Source organism: Takifugu flavidus, chromosome 2 (genome assembly GCF_003711565.1).
Source record: "Takifugu flavidus isolate HTHZ2018 chromosome 2, ASM371156v2, whole genome shotgun sequence".
Taxonomy (NCBI): Eukaryota; Metazoa; Chordata; class Actinopteri; order Tetraodontiformes; family Tetraodontidae; genus Takifugu; species Takifugu flavidus.
Window position 1 is genome coordinate 8,436,745 of NC_079521.1, and position 21,050 is coordinate 8,457,794.

Consider the following 21,050-nt stretch of genomic DNA (forward strand, 5'->3'; position numbering starts at 1 on the left):
GGATTTTAATGTGCTGACTTCTCTGAAAAGTGGAGGACATAGTTCAGATTTGGGATAACCAACATGTCGGTACCTAGAATAGATACAGATCTGATAATTGAGGTGGGTCAATGTTGCTATTTGTGGCTATAATATGCTGATGAAATAAACGAGAAGTTTCGACTTGTGCGACGGTCCTGTCTGAAGAACACATTGGTGAATTCTGTAGAAACCAATATAACAGGGGTTAATCTGGGCACATGTCACATATTTGTAAGCGAGCACAAACATCGGCGCTGAAATCAAAGTCACTAACAGTAACAGATTATTGTTATGAATAGATCAATAGCGTGGCTCTGAACCACATGATAGAGGATAGCCACGATTCAGCCAGTAACACTTTCATCCACGCTCATATAGACCGGTAAATTCCCACATGGTGAGTCTCCAATCAAAGCATTTACACTTTGATTTGACAGCTGATTTACCGGGAGAAATCAAATAGACCAGCTCTTTTATGCTGTCCTGTCCTCCACTGCAACTTCAAATGAGTTCCTGCCTCAAATATTCCACATTAAATAGCTTTCATCTTCCAAAGACGACTCCTTTTACAAGTGAAGGAGGGTTTGTCAGTGTCATCGGTGACATTAAGAAGAAAAACGAGGGGGAAAAAAATAAAATCAATCCATTATGTGGTTCTAAAACGCCATGATGGCAAGTCCTGTTGGCATTCTTGAAACTCTTAAGCTTGAAACGACCATTTTGTCTGTGTCAGAATCGGGGTGCAGCAGTGTTCCGGACATGCTGTACTCTGCTTGCTGCAATTTGCTCTTAGTCTTGCCTGTTTGCTGCACTCATTTGAAGCTTTAATTCTATGGGGTCTTGATTGCCTTCCACTGCTCATTTGTCTTATGCCCAGCAGGGATGTGGAGCTTTGTCTGCTTATGGTTCAGTTCTGCATAATATCTAAAACTGCATTAAACCAGCCCATCAGTCCTGTTTATGCAATAAAGCCTTTTCCTTCCCATACTGTCTCTTCTGTTGTTATTTATCTGAAATTATTCTACCATTCTATATCTCCCTCATAGCAGAAACAAGACCACTTTATTTTCCCGTGTTGCCCTTTTTTTTTTTGCTCAGTAAATACGAAAAATCAAGTATTTCTTTTAAAATAGCCCAGATATATAATGTTGCTTGTGCATATCCAACTACGGGATACAAGCTGTTAAATGATGTGTGGTTGATTTTCTGCAGATTATTAGTTATTTTCTTGCGCATTTCTGAAGCCAGAAGTAGCTACTATGTCACATTTGTGCTCCTATGTTGACTCTTCAGAAGCAAGATCATTGCTGTTAGCCTTGTTCCTGTTAAATGTAAAACAAATATTGCTGCAGTATTTGGATGAATAAAAGGTTCTTTGGTAATTTAATATTCTCATCCCTGCATCAGTCCCTCCTAAAATGGCTGATTGCTGAGACTGGTGAATTTGAATAAAGCAAATATTAAAAATCAAAAAAAGCATAATTTCTGCTGCGGCTCTGTCCATTTCATATTCAAAATGTCCGCACGCTTGTCACACACGAAACCAGTTCCATTTGCATGATTGTAATTAATGTTTAATGGTTGCTACACTGCAGAGTTCGATTAGACTGCACTTAGTGATCCCAGGCTTTGGCTAAAACCTGTGTCTTCTAGCATAAAATATGTGAGGTTTGTAGTACTTCTGCGGGAAAATAGCGACATGGATAATGGTTTCTGACAAGAATAAAGCCCAGGGTTGACGCCCTTTTGGTATAGTAGCATGAGTTCTAAAGAATGCTTTCTCTTTCCTGCCTTATTCCATCAAGCTGATGGTTTTAATATTTAAATTCACTGATTGAAAAGAAGAAAGCTCTTGTATTGATTGGCGGATACCTACTAAAGGTCAGTCTGAAAAGGTGCTAACCCGAGTGTTTTCAATTTTCTGAAGAAATTCTCATAATCTTAGTTGGCAAACACACCAGCAAATTAGATTTAAACTGTTTTCTATGTGGTTTGTGAATGTCAGATCCCCTTTGTGTCTAAATGGTACATTACAACTCAATGAAACTCAGCTAAACTGAGAAGGCGAATTTCAAAAGGCGTTAAATCATTTCAAAAACATACATTTCACAACATAAATCACAGCAACATAAATTTGGCTTGATGAGCCGAAATAGTGGCTGATTTGTAAGCGATGTGTTTGACTGAACCTGGCCTGTCTGAAAAGGGGCAGACTTGGTGGAAGAAGAAAGCTCTCGTAATGAACGTGATCGGTAAACGCTCGTTGTACCGAAACTCAGCAAAGCATTAAGAGTTGTCGGCGAACGCTATGGCAAGCCAGAGACTCTGGCAAACCAGCAGGTCTGAGATCATTTTCCTTTTTGAGGTTAGCTTTAGCCAAGTCCTGGTGGCGACCTGTGCTCTCCTGCCATGAAACCTTTTCTTTTTTTCTGAATGCTGCATTTTTATAAATGGCTTATTCCCTAATATCTGAACAGCTTGCCTACTAAAGTGTTACCTTTCACCTCGTCGCACTGCATTGGCGCAGCTCCCCCCAGACCTCGTGGGTGATGATCACTCATTACTGTTACACTGTGTTATTCATTCCACCACTTCCACACTGCAATTCATCATTTATTCACGTGACAGTTGTTATCTATTACGTTGTCCTTTTTGTAGGGGGGCAGGAATGAGCAATTTTATGCAACATTTGGCTTCCTTGCATCCCACAGCGCTACATTGATCCTATTTCTTCATCTCCCTTGACAGAGCGCCGCCATCTCCAGGGTCAGATGATCGCAGGATATTGACAAGCAGCATTATGAGGAAGCAATGCAGCAGACATGAGCATGACCATTGCAATATGTGAGAGCGCTCTCCCAAATAAGAAAAGACATTTGAGCCGGTGTGCAGGGCCCTCTAATAAGGTCTGGGATAAGAACGCTAATATGCATCAGAGTTGGCAGAAGTGCAGCCTGTGTTTTTGTTTATAAATAGCTCCAGCCAGCGTTAATAAGCTACCATTCGTCCCGTGATCATCAATCACTCCCACACTGGCTGGCGTGTCCCGTCGTTCATCGGAGGGAAGGTGCACCGTGAGTGGTGCCCTTGCACCCCTGGTGGTGCAAGTATGTAAAGTAAAGCTTTGGTGAAGGGGACAGACCTGAAGGGGGGTTGGCCTAGGGTTAGGGTTGGTGTTGGGGTGGCTGTGTTTGGAGGACGTGGGGCGGTTCAGATAAAACAGGCTGCTCAGTTTTCATTCTCCGCCTGTCTCTGCCTCGCTATCTCCCTTCATCTCTTGTTCTTTGGAGGAGCTTTATGGGAAGGCTTTGAGGATGCTGCAGGGAGAGGATTACAAAAAGATGATGAGGGCCATTTTGCACTGTTGCAACTAGATTTTCAACCATCATGCACACTTCATTTTATTTTTTTTCTTTTGAGTCTACTCCTATGGATGTACTTGAGGACACAGATACCGTGCACAGGCGCAGCCACACAGGGATCTCTATTGAACCTTGTTTAAATTGTGCACTGCAAGTGAACAAACACACATGAGCACACACACACAGTCACTGTTACCATGGCAAAAATACAGTAGGAATCCAGCTGATCCTTAACAAAATGGTTATATAACTATTACGCCGTTGTATCTTGTATCTTATCTAAGCCTGCCTCTCTGTTGCCTTTCAGCCTGGCTCTCCACGTCTGCTGCACCTCCCACCAAGTCACCATTGAACACATTAAGGACATTTGTAACTGGCGATAAGCAATTGTTTTATTGGGAAAGCGAAACAGCTCAACTGCGACTGTGATCAACGCCACCCTCCCGCTATAAAAATGAGGCAAAAGTAAGATCCCATCACTTTGGGATCTTAATTGGAATCTCAGTGCTTATGGGGGGGGGGGGGGGGTAAAGGGGTAAAGAAGTTAATTAAATGCAGCCGAGTCGAGAAACAGACACACCTGGCACCCTCACCCTGCCTCCCCCCCAAACATGTAGACTTCAAACCTCACCTCCCGGAGTTCCTTGGCCACATCCTTGAGCTCTATGAGGATGCCTTCCAGCTGGCTGATCACCATCTTCATGTGGCTGCGGATTCGTTCTCTCGGGCTGGGGGTCTCAGAGGTGTCCCGGGCCGGAGCTCTGCTGAGGGACATCCTTTACAGGGCGACGTGGGGCCAGTGGCCAATAGGCTGAGGGCGTGGGGGAGCCAAGTCGGGGTCCATGTCTTTGGCTACAAGGAGCCTCAGTGCTACTGATCCAAACAAGGGCCCCGGCCACGCAGGAGGACCTCAACATCTTAAAAGCACCTGGGCAGCCAATCCTTGCCTCGCCCGCACACTCGGCACAGGGTCACTCTCTGGCATCCATGCTCTCTTGTAGATGCCGCCGACAATGAAGCAAAGGGGATCTTCGGAAAAGTCAAATGCTGTAAATCCATGAAAAAAAAGAAAAAAAAAACAGGCAAAAGCTGATATGAACTCTTACATAATCATTTTGTGTGGGGTAGAAAATCTTCCAGAAGGAATGCCGTGTGAAACACCTGTCTATACAGGTAAAAGGAGGCTCTCTCCCGTTTCCACCGGCCCTGTGCTGCTGTGTCGACTTCGGAAAAACAGTGACATAATGTCACCTTCAAACAGAAAAGAGAGAGCAGGGAAATTGTTTTAGTAGAGAAAGCTACCCAGCATAGAAAAATAGAACTTTCAGCAGTGCCTTAATTTTCAAAATGATCTTGCTCTACATTACTGGCCAGTGGGGACAAGATTTGCCTTCTAAATATAGTCCCTCAGTGAGCGAGAATGTCTGTGAAGAGATAAAGGACGGATCCTGTTTGGGTAAAAGGGAGATATTCCTCAGTGTAGTGTGGCTATTCTCCCAACAAGAATAAAGGAAAAAAGACTGTCAGTAGAGCCAGAATAAACTTTTCTTCAAGTCCAGCCGCTGTGCTGCCGATGGCTCACTTGCTGTCCTTGGTTTCTCGGGGAAAAGATGAAGGTAGGTGTAGGTCCGTTCGCGACTGTCCAATCTGCTCCCCTCCTTCAAGGAAGAGCTTATTCCAGGTGGTGTGGGAGGAGAACGGATTGATTTCCAAGCTAGCGGAACGTGACTTGTGATGAGGATTTTCGGAGGGATGCCAATAAAAAGCGTAACGTCAATGAGACACAGTTCGACGTGGAAGGGGTGGAGTTCGCGAGCGCCTTCGGTAGGATTTTAGGGGGGACAATTGTCTCAGGCAATGGTGCTATCCAAGTGCTGTCATGAGATTCTGACCAGCAGCAGTCCACGGTGATGTGCTCAAAAGAAACCCGGGGAGGAAAAAGAAGAAGAAGAAAGGATTCTCTTCTCTTCTTCAGTTGTTGCTAAGGGAACCCAATCTGCCTTCTTGTGCTGTGATTGGATAATTATTTTACTTCTTATCCATGTAGTGTATGTGTTCCCTCCGAGGACTCTGTTCAGAGTGGCAAAGAGCCGTGTGCCATGCTGCAGGACCGGATAAATCCTAGAAAAGCTGCCCAGAACAACCCCAGAGAAGAAGCAGGGAGGAGAGCTTCTCGCCAAATCCAGGGCGATGTCATCGCTTCAGGACTCGTTGGCCAATCACACATGGCACCTGGACAGACGAGGAGGGAAAGCAATCACTTATTTTCTCATGTACCATTCCCGACTTCTTACCTCGCCCCATCTGTCTTCCGAAGACCGGAGCAGAAAAGAACGGAGCCAAAAAAAATAAAAAATAGAGTGAGGGAGCCTCAGAGATGGACAGGAACTAACTGCTCTGGCGTTCTTTAGTAGCTGGTGTTAAAAATGCAATATTTTCTTCTCTTTACCTCCACATGCGCACACACACGAGAACACACACCCACTCACCTTCCCCGTGTATCACTTTGCTGTTGCTATGCCCGGAGCTCGCTGTCCACGCACAGGAAAGTCATTCATGCTACACACAACCGGCTGGTTCTTTAGCGTTCCCTCTGTCGTGCACACTGACATCTTCTCTTTTCGCAGCTTTGACACTCTCTCTCTCTCTCTCACTCCCGCGCACACACACACACACACACACACACACACCTCCCTCTCACACACACCACACAGCTCTCTTTTTCCTCCCCCACTTACTGTCTTGACAGAGAGAAGCTTCTATCAGAAGGTTATTTCACTCTGAGGCTGTGGCTCATCAGAGGAGGAGTAGAAGTGGAGGATGAAGCTGTGGAGGAGTAGGAGGCAGGAGGCATGAGATGGGAGCGATGAACGGCCCTGATAGCACTCTGAGAAGGGATAGAGGAGGCTTAGAGATGACTAACAGCCAGAGTGGCGTGGAGAACTCCTGCTTCAGATTGCGACGCCGCTGCAGCCGCTACCATCACTCAGATAATCGCGCTGCCAAAAGCGCATTACCCATCATCCCCGTCAGCACTCGCTTGCATCAGGAGGTGGAAAACAGAGTGGTAGAACAGCTACAGTGTTAAAAAAAGAAAAAAAGCTGTATGATTCCTATTACAGCCTCTCTCTGTGTGTCTGTCAGCTTGGTTTTGTCTCTACCTCCCTCCACTTTCTCTGTCACTCGCGCTCTCTCCCTTCCTCCATCCCGGTCTTCCTGCCCCTGCTCCCTCACTGTGTCCTCGCTGACTGCCGGATGAAGAGAAGCTGATGCCAGAGTTTATCTTGGGGCTCAGGCTCCTGCCAGCACCACTCTGCTCTCCTGCTCCGCTCTATGGAGGGAGGGGCTTGGTGCATTAAAGGTACAGTGCACTCTTCGGCTAGCGTGCACACTTCTTCACTATCTGTTCTCACGCCGGCTATCTAGCCTTTGTCACAGTTCTATCGAGGATGCTATCTCCCTTTTAAATCACCACGAGTTCTTCCTCTGCCGCCAGCTCAGCATTCTGCGGGGGCCGGGGGTCCAGAAATCACTGTGCTGCCCCATCATTAATTTACAAATTCAAAGTTGCAGCTCGATGACCTCATCTGACTGGAACCAGGAGGGGAGGCCAACTTTGATTTTGCTCTCCCCCATCTTCTTCGTAAGCATTTTACACCAAACACAACAGCCCCGCATAAGACGACCAGAGGCAATTACACTAATATGAACGTGGTTTCTTACTGAAGCTAATGGAATGTGAATCCAAAGCAAATTCATAATGACAACTTCTTGAGTATCGCATGCCAGGATTGAGAGAAGTTCGGCCTGAGCAGCTTTGCATAATTGTAAAGAGAAATGCAAAGGTGGATCGTCATGGGGGGGGGGGTTGTGTGGGTCTTCTGCTGTTCCTTCATACCCACGCTGTAAGGCTAATTGAGGGAATATTCTGCAGTACAATAAAGTCTCATTTGCATATTTTCTCTGATTAATAAGTAATAGGGTTTGGCTTTTTAAGTAATATAATAAAGTAATGCTTTATATTTCATGTTATCCTTTCCTGAGCGCATAGGCATATTCTGCCATCATAGAAGCACATTGAATTTCCCTATTCTTAAGTGCACCTTTGCCCTACGTGGAGGACTTTGATGGGGCCTCATTTCCTCTTTTTTCCATTCTTTTTTATTCTTTTTTTTTTGAGCACATGCCTGCTAACTTATAAAATACTCTCTTGTCAAAACAGCGAAACAAATGCCCTTGAGCAACTTTCCGTGCCTTTGCTTAGCCTATGTGCTTATATGGAAAGTTTTTGTCATTTCTGACATTACTTTTATTCCTAAGCCTTGCAAAGCATTCGCTTGCTTGGATTTCCATGTTATATTCTTTCCCTCTCTCTCTCTCTCATATGCTCAATGACCTCTGAAAGAAAGGCCCAGGTGTACAGCTCAGATAGCTCCATGTCAGTGATGCCTTCATTGTGAGGAAATTGGATTATTTACCCTATAAAATATTTTTGTGAATACTAAGGTCATTGTGAGTTTTACTAGGAATTTGGAGAAGGTCCAGCAAAAATATTGGTTTCACTTAATATTTCTGCCTGGGATTTATTGTGTCGTGCTGTTTATGAAGACTGTTTTATAGAACATTATTTCTTCTCTGCCCTGTGCACAGGCTCACAAACACGCACAAAGACGCATAAACACACACAAGCACACGCACAAGCACAGGTAGGGGCGCAAAGCCATAAAGACACACATCAAATACACACTCATAAACACCACTGGCTATTTCTGAGTGGAGGAAACTATATTGGCAATTTGGTACTATAGGAATAACGCCCAGAAGATACTTTATATCAAAGACTGCATTGCTTATTTAATCCCATTTCATCTCAATAGCATCCAGTAAGCCATTTAACAGAACTGCCTATGTCTATTTATACTCTCAAACAATGGTTTCCCTGTCAAGGAATAAAATAACCAGTTTGCTTAAAATCTAGCTATGTTAAAAAAAAAAACAACATTGTCTAGATGTTAAAATTTGCTCACAACTGTAAGCTGTAATTTCACTTCCAGGATGTAGCAACGTGCAAAATGTGCATACATCTAAAACTGTACATAATGTCGGTACGCTTGCATTTCAAATCAGTGCGGGGTGTTATTAATTTGAAGCCTCAAGCTCCAACCCAGCCATCTCCCAGCAATACATCACTCCTTCCCCTTGAATAATTAGCTCTCATTCAGTTCTCAATACTCTTGATTCTCTTCAGTGCACAAAAAGTCTGACACACAGGGCCTCCTCTCTTCCAGGGCTTTTGCTCCTCCAACATCCACATTCAGCAGCTAACCAAGCCTCTCAGTATTCTGTGTTCTCACTGTCAGTATTCTGCACCCATCTTTGAGTATGTTGGACACCTGTACCATGTGCTTTATCCTTTGCTGTTCTATAGAAAGATGAAGGATGTCATCTAAATATATATATAAAACAGAAAATAAAACAGAAAATGCATATTTTGCTTATTATCTCTCAAATGATTAAGTCTGAGTTAATGATTCAGTTGCAGACAAGTTATAACTGAGTGCCAAGATTTAATTATTGCAGGAATGAAAAATAAAAATTGATTGCCTGACAATTCTGAAAACTTATAAATGTGTCATGAGACAATCTTCAGACAGACAGATGGTAGAAGAAGAAAAAAATCAGTTTTTAAAAAGGAAAGCTTCATTATAGAAAAATGCCTTCATCTGCCTCCGTTGTGCCTTTCCTCTCCTGGCCATTGCGTGGCGCTGTGGTGCAGTTGTGATGCATTACCTTCTCTCTGTTCTCTCACTAAAATGGTGGACAGATACAAAAAAGTTGCACGCCAGTATGGTGCTGCTGCGCTGGAAGATTAGTTCTCATGTCACACATCTGTTGCACGAAGAGATCTCTTATCAGAGGAAGATTAATTGCATCTTTTCCGTGCATGTTCAACGCAATTTCGTTGATAATTGTAAAAGGTCAATTGCAGTCAGTTTAGTGTCTGACATCATTTACTTAAAAGTGTGCACAGTCCAAATGGTCAGCAGTCATATAATACACTCCCTCACTAAGAGGCTTATGTGTTTTTCCATATAATCTCTGCCATCGTAATTCCCTGGCAGATTTTCTTTCTCTTTCTTTTTTGGCTTTTCGATGACTCAGACTGAATGATGATTACGGATCAAAGCACATGAAAGGCACATCTGGCATCTCCAATATGCATGGCCAAACACAGGCAGGCTGCCGCGTGTTTATGGTTTCGAGTTGCCGCCTGTCTTACAGCGACACTGTTGAATGACCCGACAGACCATAACACACTGTGATGATGTGATGGGTCGCTGCTTGCACGTAATGAAATAATAGTTAAATGTTCAATTGAGCTCTTATTTACCTTTCTGTCTCTTTTTCTCTCCATATATATGTATACTTTCTTCAAGCATGCGCTCATTATAATTTGCCCTCCAGGAGTCTCAGAAGCCTAAGATCTTCCTCAACATCTGAACACATGCAGCGGCATCTGTTATGGTTATTTGTCAGGAATGGCCTATTTGCATTCCAGCTGCTCTCCAGGTGTGTTTTACCATAGAGAAAGACAGCAAAGACGACAACTGTTGGCCCAAATACCTTCATTTCTATAGTTGCATCAGTCACAGCAGGGATTCAACAGCCCCCACTCCTCCCAAGAGCCTGTTCCAGGTTTTTTCTTGCCAGGTTTGCCAGACTCCATGTGCCCGTATAGAGCCTGGAGAAGATTTTGACTAACAGACACCCTGTTGCAGCTCTCTGACAAAAAAACTGACTGATAATAAAACAGCCCCATGTTGGATTGGTTTGTGGCCTGTTGCCTAATAAAGCTGACATTAAAATTAACCCACAACCTGGCCGGAGTCAGTACTGACATTCAAACAGAAATTAGTTGTTGCTTTTGAGACAATATAGATAGATATAAGAGGCCAATAAAATAAACTTTATTATGCCTTTAAAACCATTTCATCTTTTGAAAAATTGCAAAACATTCTGAAGCTTGATTTACATTTTTTTAAAGTATGGAGTGATCGGTCTTCCATAAAAGCTCAGGTGACCTGTGGCCAGCAGGGATTTGTCACTGCGAAGCAACAACTGTTGCTTTCAGCTGCCATTAAAATCCGCTTCACCTGGTTTACTGTCAGTGGACTGTGGCAGCGTAGTGACGGTGGCCAGTGGCACTGGCCCAGCGCCACGGCTTGGCCCTGGCGACCACGTATTGTTCTCTCTATTTCCTGCAGTGAGAAAAGAATTATACAGAAGACATGTCGCAGCTGCTCAGGCTTTCTCAGAGCCTAAGGGCAGCAAATCCAGATGCCAGCCAGATGCAGCAAAAAAAACCCAAATGCATCAACATTCTTCCATCAATACCTGCCACCAGCTGATGTATCGCTTGTTAAATTACTTCTTGCTGTGAGGGAAATCCATACTGCCGTTACTTTAAACATATGCTCTGTGGTTGTTATCTGTAAATCAGCTTCTCTTGGTCAAGTAATAATCTGGATCGAGTCAAGAGCAGCTTCTTACTCACACGTGCTAAAATAAACGCACTCAGCCGCTAAAGACTGAAGGATTGACCGTTCTGTCCGATATCCTCAAGTGTGGGTCGTTAAATACGGCTGAAACGGTGGCTCTCATCAGGTCTGATTGCTTGCAGGTATTCCTTTTATGTTCAGATTATACGTCCCTGATTATATTTCTGCACGGGCTACAACAAATTGCAGGATTCATCGGCGTAAATGTCTCAGGCTGTTAGAAGGACGTCGTAAAATGCAGATGTACATCAGGTTAATGCCATCGCTCAGGACCGCGGAGCAGGTCAGTTCAGTGTTTGATTAAACTTTAAAATAACACCACTCAAGCTTTGTATTGACCAGTCAGTGTTTACTTGAATTTAGTTTAAAAATGCCTTAAATAAATGCAGAAAGTCATTAAGGACCAGCTGGCAATGCAGCCTTTAAAGGAATGTGTAAAGCAATTAAAGTCAAAATAAGTTTTTCTTTAAAAAAAAGTGTTTGATTTGTTTGTTTACCTCCAGGATCTGCAGCATTTCGTATTTAGGGATATTCTATATTTCACTTCACCTTCCACAAGGACTATTCTACTTGTCTTGGTCGAACCGCTCCTGATGGGAGCCAACGACTTTAAGAATCCAGTTAGTTAAAATGGAATTATTTTGCCTCTGTTTCTTGTCCACCCAGCCTTTCATCATTTGATGCAATGTTATTGTACGATGTTAAAAACATTCATCCTCATGGCTTCTGCTAATGCCCTGGCTACCATCCAAACCAACAATAATTATTAGAATTCCCATTGGACTGAGAAATTCTAAAAACATCCACAGTAAGTAAAATATCCCGTCATCTCTTCAACCTGTTTTACCCTGTCGATAAAAGTACAGTGTATTAAAAAGATTTAAGGGGAATATTTTCTTGCTGTGTAATTTGATCATACAATACACTATTTTGCCACTTTTAAAGATAATTTTGTATTAACTTCTTAAATTCTGTGTGTTCAGAAGACCATTTTTCAACTCTTTAAAAGTACTACAGAACAAACACATTTAAAAGCAGCAGGCTTACCTGAATAAGCTGATTGTGCCTCTTCAGCCAAATCCAAGTCCTTTGATAATACAGCAACTTACAGTATTCTCCTGCAAGCTGTAGTCACCCCCAAAAGGGCCTGAAATCATCTGTAATGATTTTGTAGGCAGTGCAAAAATAATGACAAACAGAAAAGAGTGGAAGGAAATACTTGAAAGCCTTAAGGATCGATGACACGAAGGCATCTTGGAGCTTCTGGGGTTCCAGCAGCGAAGCCCGTGCTGCCCACAACATCCTGCACTCAGACCCGAACAGACAGTAGACAGTAAAAAAGTTGTCACTCAATAAAAAAATGATCAAAATATGTTGCCTAATTGTGTTGTTTTGGTTTTCCCTCCCATCATCTGGGGGTCGGCTGTGATGTCTCGCAGCCCTGGGGACTGATTTCCGAATCAGCACGGACAAAGTCGTCATCGGGTACCGGAGCCAACCTTCAGGTGCTGGCTGATGCTGCCTTCTAATTCCTCAAGAGGAGTCATTAGTTGATTCAGATATTCATGGGGTCTGAGGAAGAGGATGTGTTCAGGCAGAGAAAGGGAGGAGCGCGCCGATAAATGTGCCGGCAAAACTATGAATATGAAGATGTTCTGTGATCCAGGGGCTGAATAATTCAGCCCGACCCTGATGCCTAATGCCACTCTTGTTTCATCGCCCGAGGCAGTCCGAGCTCCCATCTCAGCACCTCGGCCTAGAATCAAATGAGAGACACCAGAGGAGGAGAGTGTTCCTGCAGGTTGGCGCGGTCTGGTGTGATGAGGAGGGTGGCTGAGGAAATACTCTGGAAACAACTGATTTGGCATGACGGTTAACATATGCGGGTTATTTTCAAGCTGACTTCAATGGCTGATCTGCAACAGAGGCCTCCAATCTGTTATTACAACCAGATTTTAACATTTACCATCGCACTATAGATATAATTTAAAGCCCTCTGCATCAGCCTCATATGATTCTCAGGGATGTAATGGATGTTGCGTTTAGGTGTCATAGTTTAAATGTTACATAACCTGAGTTGGGTTGATTGGTTTGGCTGACATGGATACTCCACCCTATGTTTGGGGAAGGTTGCGGGGCCACGTGACCCTGCAGCTTGTACTCCATAATCAGGACAGATCAACCCACGGACACACGTTCACATGAGATCGACAGTTTTGCTTTGTTCACAACCACAAAAGGCCAAACATCTCGATCCATTCATTTGTTCTTTAATCTATCTTGTGTTAACGATGGCCTGTGCCAAATTAGGGGCCACAGTTAGTGTTGGAAACCATGTTGGAGTCGGCTGCCAGTGCATCACACCCCATTCGCACCTGAACTCAGAGTGAGAAAAGACTGTTAGAGGAAGCCCGCGTGCCTGGAAAACATCCATGCGAGCACATGGATGTAAAAACACAAATGAAGAGTAAAAACATTAAAGTTAATGTTTGTTGTAAATAAGAATACTGGACGTCCCAGTTGTCAATTCTATCAGAATCACACTCAGTCTGCAGATGAGTGCAGCTCCAACAGACTTGATACATCAGATTTCAAGCCGAGTGAGGCCTCCGACCTCTGATTTCCCCTGATCTCATCAACACATCACACAGACAGAGTGCTGCGCTCCGCTATCCCGCCTGCCTCTCGTCAGAGAATCATCACACCCTCTCAACATGTGTCAAGCTAACCGGCGGCCTCCATCTGTCTCCCCCTTGAGCCAGCCAGCCGTGACCGCTGGAGAAAGCCACACAGGCAGAGAAAAAGTAATTCCCAAGACAAAGTGCATTATGCCATGCGGCCATTCCCCTTGAAAATGAGAACTCCATTTGCGGAGAGGAGATGGTTTAGCGGCCAGAGCGCCTGTCTGCTCGCAGCGAGGCTGGGAATCATAGAACAAGCCTCACAGTGGCTGTTTATAAAAAAGGAGATTTGTCATCCTGGAAGTACAGGTCTAAATACACTCCAACAAAATGGTGAGACGCGTCTTGTTTGTGACACGTTTGCAACGTGGAAGACACCAAAGCTCTTCATCGGAGGGGTCAGAATAGCTCAGGATCTAATATACTGTCCATACCTGATGCTAGATGTACTAGATAATATTGGCAATATTACAGGAGAACGAGGACTGACAGTCTTGCAAAGCCTGTGGTTCCAAACGGCATCATACAAGATGGCAGTCAGCATGTTCAGGACCTTCATGCCTTACTTTTGTGAACTTTTGAGTTCTTAATACTTTTTAAGTCATCGCCCCACATTTTAGCCGCTTGGTTTGATGCAGAGGAACAGACACGCACACTCGCGCAGTAGGTGACTGGCATGAAAAGAAGCAGAGATTAATACCCACTGTGTATTGTCTTTTAGGATTTAAGATGTAAAATATCCAAATGAATGGAGCAGACGTTAGAGCCCTCAGCCACGGTGTTAATGGGGGCATGAGTAACGCGGACAGTGATAAGAAGCAAAGGACCAAGCTGTGAAAAGTCCACTAAAGCGCACAGTTAGCGCTGTAAAAACAACCCTGTTGTATTTATTATGGGGATGTTCCAGCCGAATGAAGGCCTCAAATTTTCCAATCCATTGGAATATCATGCCTTTGTGCCTCGTTTTATTGACGCTGGCCTTTCCCGTGGAGCTCTGTCCAGCCGTGGGCGTGTACACGATCCCGCAAACATAATATTTCCCGGTTTCGTGACCACTCAAGGAAGAACGGATCAGACTTGATGGGACTTTAGATATCACAGACCGAAGGTCAAGGGGTCATTGTAGCCTTGTGTTTTTCTTTAGAGGGCTATATCAGGACTACCTTCAGGGAGGATTTTATTTTCAATTTGGCACAAATATCAACTTGGATTTAGACGTGAACAGATGTGGCAGCAGCATCACGCCTCCAGACACAGAATACCTGAAAAAAAACATATAGGATTTACCTTATATTCAGTAAGATGAATGGTTTCACTGGATGGAACAGGTAACCACAACCACAGCAAAATGGTACAGGGGAAATGTTTATACCTCTATAAAATCTCAGCCTGTCCTCTTCAGCCCCTTTAAAAACAGGCTGTGATGTCAAATCAAAGCAAAAGACACACGTAAGAAAAGAAACGGATCAAACAATAACAGCGCCAATTGTACACTGGCAGAACCATCAAAGATCTGCACACAAAACGGAATTAAAACACAAACAATGTCGTTGATTTGGTCTCACTCCTTCCCAAAAGATCAGCGTGCTGTGTCTAGGCAGCAAATATCCCCCTTTCACATTCAGACACGGTAAAATTAGAATACTCACACTGACGCTGATAGCCTGTGTTTGCTTCTTTTGTTCTGCATAATGCATCTGAAGAGGAATTAGTGATGGAATTTCCAAAGAATCTTGGAACAAAAGGCAGCACAAATAACGGTATTGTTATAAATCGCTTCCTTTACACAAATACATGAATGTGGTTAAAGAAGAGCGGGACAGAAAAGCCGATGGCGGCTGCTGGCCTGGAGAAGCAGAAGTGAATTTCATTAATGTGAAAGAAAAAAAAAAAGAATTTACGGACCTGTTACTGTTCTCACGAGAGTCAAACTCAGAATTTCACTAAAATCTGCCCACGAAAAGATGCAGACAAACGAGGGAGGTTTAGATCAATGAATCAATCAATCTACGCGCGTATGAACAACATGCTGCGTTCAAGAGACCTTCAGCAAAGGTCTGAAATGAATCTTGTTGAATCCATTGATTTTAAAAGGAGATTTATTGGAAAACTCAACAAGCGAGGGGGCATCATCACCTCCCACTTACACGTAAATCAGATTTTAATGCAAAAATGAAAAACAAAATGGATTTGATCACGTTTCACTGTTGCATTTCAGCATCGCAGCGGCGCTAAATGCATGACGCCTATTTAGGTTCTGACAGCTGGCCTTTATGTTTGGATGGACTCACTGTACTTTGCGGTCATACTGCACCCGTCTGGTGTGCTTACGTGTGTCGGTGCGCACATGCTTAGGAGGGAAAAGAGACAAAGAGGAACACTGGGCTACCGAGTTTCATTATGCTGAGAGCAGCCTATGATCACTGCTGGAAGTGCATGAAGGCCACAGCTGTGAGGAATATCAATAGCAGGGAGACAACACTAGGACTGTTGTGTGTGTGTGTGTGTGTGTGTGTGTAGGTGGGTGGTTACATAATGAAATCCTACATTTGTGTCTTTTCCTGCACATTTCTGGCTGTGCAAGAATGCATATATGCAAACCGATCTATATGTATATATTCCAATAGTCCTGCATCTCCTGCTCCGTCTCTTTGTGGAGTGGATGAGGCTGGAGGTGTTTGAGCTGCAGTATTGTCCTTCTTTGGAGCGCAGTCTTCCCAATTGAAGACAACGGGGATCTTACCGGGGCACACTCCTCCGTGTGCACGCGTGTGTCATTCAGCAGCAGGACTTCCTTCAATCTCCTCGCCGCTCAAGCGCTGCCCTCCGCTCGGCTGTCTCAATAACCGGCGAATGATGAGAAGCGACAGCCAAGGACAGTCGCTGCGCTCAGCCTCAGCCTTGGAATTGAGTCACCATGCAAATTAGCTAGTGCACGCACGCACGCACACACACACACACACACACACACACACAGGAATGTCTCCAGACAAGCCTGTGATCCTGCACAGGCAACAAAGACCTGCACAGGCACACGTGTTGACTTCATGTCATGTTTCTGAAGTGTGTGTTGCTGCTGCAGCAGCGGACCGCCTCAGCATTTCCACGATACGGGATTTAGGTGACTCGCAGGCAGAGAGACGGACGATTCGGGGTTATAAAGTGAACCCGTGATGATGAGACGGTTGCCGCTTAACAAGAACTTGCTGTTTGAGCTTGAACTGAAAGGTGAGGCCACGGTGCTATTAGGAATCAGTAGTCTAGTAGTAGTAGTAGTAGTAGTAGTAGTAGTAGTAGTAGTAGTAGTAGTAGTAGTATTGGTGATAATAATAATAGTAATAGTATAAATAGTCACACCTCATTTTATCTTGGACATGTTTACTAAAAAGGCCTAAAGTTAATTCTGCTCCTGATGGAAAGAGTATATTTTACTAAATATGGAACAGTGAATTTGACCTCAGTTGCAGAAATTTCCACGTTCAAGCATTAGTTTGTATTTAAAAAAAGGACCCCGAGGTTCTTACTTTTGGATCAAAACAACTACAATCATTTACGACAGTGAACTGACATTGAATAGACCTTCACAAAATCCATCCATCCACTGTTAGCATATCAAAGTATAAGGAGATGCAACAAATACGTTGAGCAAAATGCTGTAAAATTCATAGAAGCAGAACCTTTTTTTCCTGGTGTTAAAATGCAGCCTTAACTTTGTTATTTGGTGTCCTCATTATGGCGGGATTGGGTGTTACTATACAAGCTGGTGTAACTTTTAAAAGCCGGGGGAATCGTTGATACAGGGATTAATGGCAACATCTCCTCTACCTTCACAAACACTTTAGAGGACAGTTTAAGTGGAGGCTTTATGAGACACTAATTTGAACCATGTAGACAGCCCTGAAGATTCAATAAAGAGAGCAAAACCTTTTACTGTAGTGAAATTGTGCATTAATACGGCCGCTCCATTTTTCAAGTGAAATAAGCGGCAAATTAAATGCCGACCTTGTGCACCAACACAACAACCTTGAACGGGTTTCCGGCTGGAGCAGCAGCACAACAAGGTAAGAAGAAGAAGGAAAAAAAAGAAGTCAGTCAGGAAAGACTTCAGAAACTTTGGCGAGCTCCAGCCGCAGCCACCTCCCCGGGGGTACACAGCGGTTCACAGCTCACACACGCTGGCTCGTGTGAGGCCAGAGAGATGCTTGGCCTTGGTACACAGGCGCTGGAGCCTCGAGGGCTAAAACACCAAGCAACAGACAATGATGTCCTCCATCAGTCTCTCTTCTCAAAGCCGATTACAGAAGTGGGGGCCCAGGAAAAATGACTATATCATCCCTGTCTGTCTGGACACAGCCTTTTTTTGTCAGCCAAAGCCCCAGACACAAGCAGGCGATGCTCTGAGGAGTGGCGCGAACGTCTCACACACAAAAGTAAACTTTGCAAGGAAGAGGATCTCCGCTGCGTCAATCAATCAGCCAAAATATAGACAAATAAAAAACAATCTCCAGAAAATGCTGGGAGCGCCAGTCTTGCATATGATACATCAGAAAACCAGCTTTCTGATGTATCATATGCAAGACTGGCCTCATTTAGGGGAAAACGGCTCATTTTTCACATCTCCTTCCCTGTCACTATCAAATTTAGACTCCCCTAGAAATCAGATAAAACCCCTCCACAGGTCTTCCAGAAGGTCCTCCTCAACAGTCTATAAGACCTTTTGACAAAGAAATACTAAAAGTCTTACAAACATCAACAAATCTCTAATTTTCCAGAAATTGAATATTGTGCTTTTAGTGGTTTTTAGACTTTAACTTGTTTAATAAATGTTGCATGACGCAATGAGACAGAATAGAAGGAACTTAAAGAAACAAGAGGAAATCCTTTATTTGAAATTCTTTTTTTCTCCTCACTTTACGGTCACACACAAGTGTCAAAACACAAACATCGTTTACTTTTACATGAAGATCACAAGACATCAAACTAAAGGGCCTCGCATGTCTCACATTTGCCTCTATGGCAAAATCTCTGCATACGTAATGCGATTAATAGACTTTTAATCACTTTGACTCCCAAAAAAGCCGCCATCCTGGTAAAATATGCCAACACTGTTGCTACCAAATATGCTTTTGCGATGAACGAAAATTTAAACCCACTTTGAGTTCAGCTCCTGAAAAATGGCAGCAAAACCCAAAGATCTCAGCTGATTTCTATGTGCTAAGGAGGCCTAGTTCTCTCAAATATTGCTCGCAGATCCGTCTAAATCGGTGTTGGTCAGCTCGTCTCCTCTGCTGAGGCAAACTCCCACCTCACAGGCGTGGCCCACAACAAAGGACCGCTCTGAAAGGTGCGGCGTTAGTGTACTGGGGGGGTCCAGAGGGGTCAGAACCTCGCCTGACCACCATTAGCCCAACACATCAGAAGAGTTGGTCAAGTTGTTGATTCTGGAATGTTGGTCCATTTTTTGAGCAGGAAAGCGGGCGGCCGAAAAACAGAAGCGATCTGCGTTACGACAGCGCCGACCCGTTTTTAGCCCCCCGCACCTGTGCAGCCAGCCATGAACCAATCAACCCCGAGTTACAGCTGGCTAAAACACAAGCAATATGTATGAAAACAATTTTTTTCTCTCCGTTCTTTGCAGCGGGATCACCATTTATTGGCAGGGTGTTCTGATATAAATTCGCCAGCTGTTCATTGATGTGTTGTAATGGCTTCATTTGACCGAGCCAATATCTGTGGACACCCACTCCCAAGTCCACAACATACTCTTCTGCTGTCCTGTTGTTCAAATCAAATCAAATCAATCTTTATTTATATTGCGTCTTTTACAATCAAAATTGTTTCAAGGCGCTCTCCAGAATCCCAGGGCCTGACCCCAGAGAAGCAACAGTGGCAAGGAAAAACTCCCCTTTAACAGGAAGAAACCTTGAGCAGGACCAGGCTCATGTAGGGGGACCCTCCTGCTGATGGCTGGCTAGGAGAGGAGAGGAGAGGAGAGGAGAGGAGAGGAGAGGAGAGGAGAGGAGAGGAGAGGAGAGGAGAGGAGAGGACGTTCTGCTGCCAAATTCATTGTTGTTAATAACTTTTCCTGAAAGACCGAGTGAGTTTTACAGCAGTCGGAACACAATAAATGGAATACGGACAGTGAGCGACCTGCTAATGGGAATAGTTTATTGCATTTAAAGGGATGATATTAACCCCAGTGGTTTAAATAAACTGTGTTGATGTCCCTGCAGGGCTTGGTGACTTTTATTTTATTTTCTGTGCATATCACGCCAAGTTTTATTTCCCCATTGCCTTTGCTCTCTATTTATTGTTTAAAGAAAACAGAACCGCACCGAGATCCGTTGTGCATGTTAAGGACTGATGTTGTTTTTTTATTTATTTTTTTGAGTCAAACAAAGCCTGTGAGGTGTTTGGTTGCCAAAAAGCTGATTTGCATATCCCCAATATTTGCGACTGGAAACTACAATTTCAGCACTTTCATAAAAACAGAAATTAGCCTGTAACTGTAGATGTCGTCTGCCAGGAGATAATGGGACTCGAGTCCCCCGAGAGAGGTATTTAAATGACACATTTGTGCACGCTTCTCGCCACGAGCCTGAAAAGCAGAGCCTGCATGATGAGCTTCTGAGGTCTGTGTTCAGCTTGATCAGTTCCTCGCTGGCTTCACTTAGATTCTCCGTTAGAGGAATTTAATTTGCATCACACGCCTCGGCGGTCAACTCTGCTGTTTTATCAAAGTGTTTTCAGAGGCATCACCCTGGCCCAAAGAAACCCACCTTCCCATTTAAGCTTGAAGGCAGACTCCAGTGGCAAAAGTGATGGCTCTGCTATTTCATTTCAAAAGCGAAATATAATTTTCAATTTTTTATGAGTCCGTGTCGTCTGTATATTGTGGCTGCGCTCAGGAACTGAGGAGGGGAGACACTGTCAGAATTACTTACCCACTGGAGAGCTGATTCTGACCCAATCTGTCAACCCAGAGAGAGTTATCCCTCCTCCCGCTCTGTCAGAGTCTGCCCATCCCAGACAGGAGGCTGTGTCAGGGAGATGCACCATCATAATTGGACATGAAATGCTATTAGCCTCCTAGCTACCGAGGTTCAAGTTGATTGGGGCCTGTCGTTACAGATTCTCATCTCCTGTTTGGGGGGCAGGTGAACACCATCATCACGGTTTGAGATTATGCTAAATCCTGCTTCCTGACAGCTGGAATCTGTGCAACTCTTGTTGTAAATGATAGATGAGGAAGGGCAGCACTTTAATAAAATCTCTCAATGTGCAGAAATTACACCCCCCCCCGGTTCATCCTTTCCACCACCCAGGCTCCAAAAGCCACGCTTGGCAGATGGGTTAAAGGCCCGGTCCAGTCAGCTGTAGACAACGTGCGACGCGTCCTGCTCATCACTCCAGCTCCCATTAAGTGA

The 21,050-nt window shown here is 44.1% G+C and overlaps 1 protein-coding gene across 3 annotated transcripts in view; it reads right to left on the reverse strand.

Moving 5' to 3' along the window:
- The window catches only part of insyn1 (inhibitory synaptic factor 1), a 37,916-nt gene extending 31,206 nt beyond the window's left edge, over window positions 1-6,710 (reverse strand). Inside the window, exons 1-2 of one of the 3 annotated variants that reach the window (XM_057023076.1) lie at window positions 6,122-6,710; window positions 4,015-5,615 (exon numbers count right to left, since the gene is read on the reverse strand). In XM_057023076.1, the coding sequence (XP_056879056.1) occupies window positions 4,015-4,158 (144 nt within the window). In that variant the 5' untranslated portion in view covers window positions 4,159-5,615; window positions 6,122-6,710. Of the gene's footprint in view, window positions 1-4,014; window positions 5,616-5,677; window positions 5,816-5,872; window positions 6,093-6,121 lie in introns of those variants that run through there. The other 2 variants (XM_057023086.1, XM_057023093.1) reach the window with 2 other exon arrangements.
- Window positions 6,711-21,050: the final 14,340 nt, after the last annotated feature.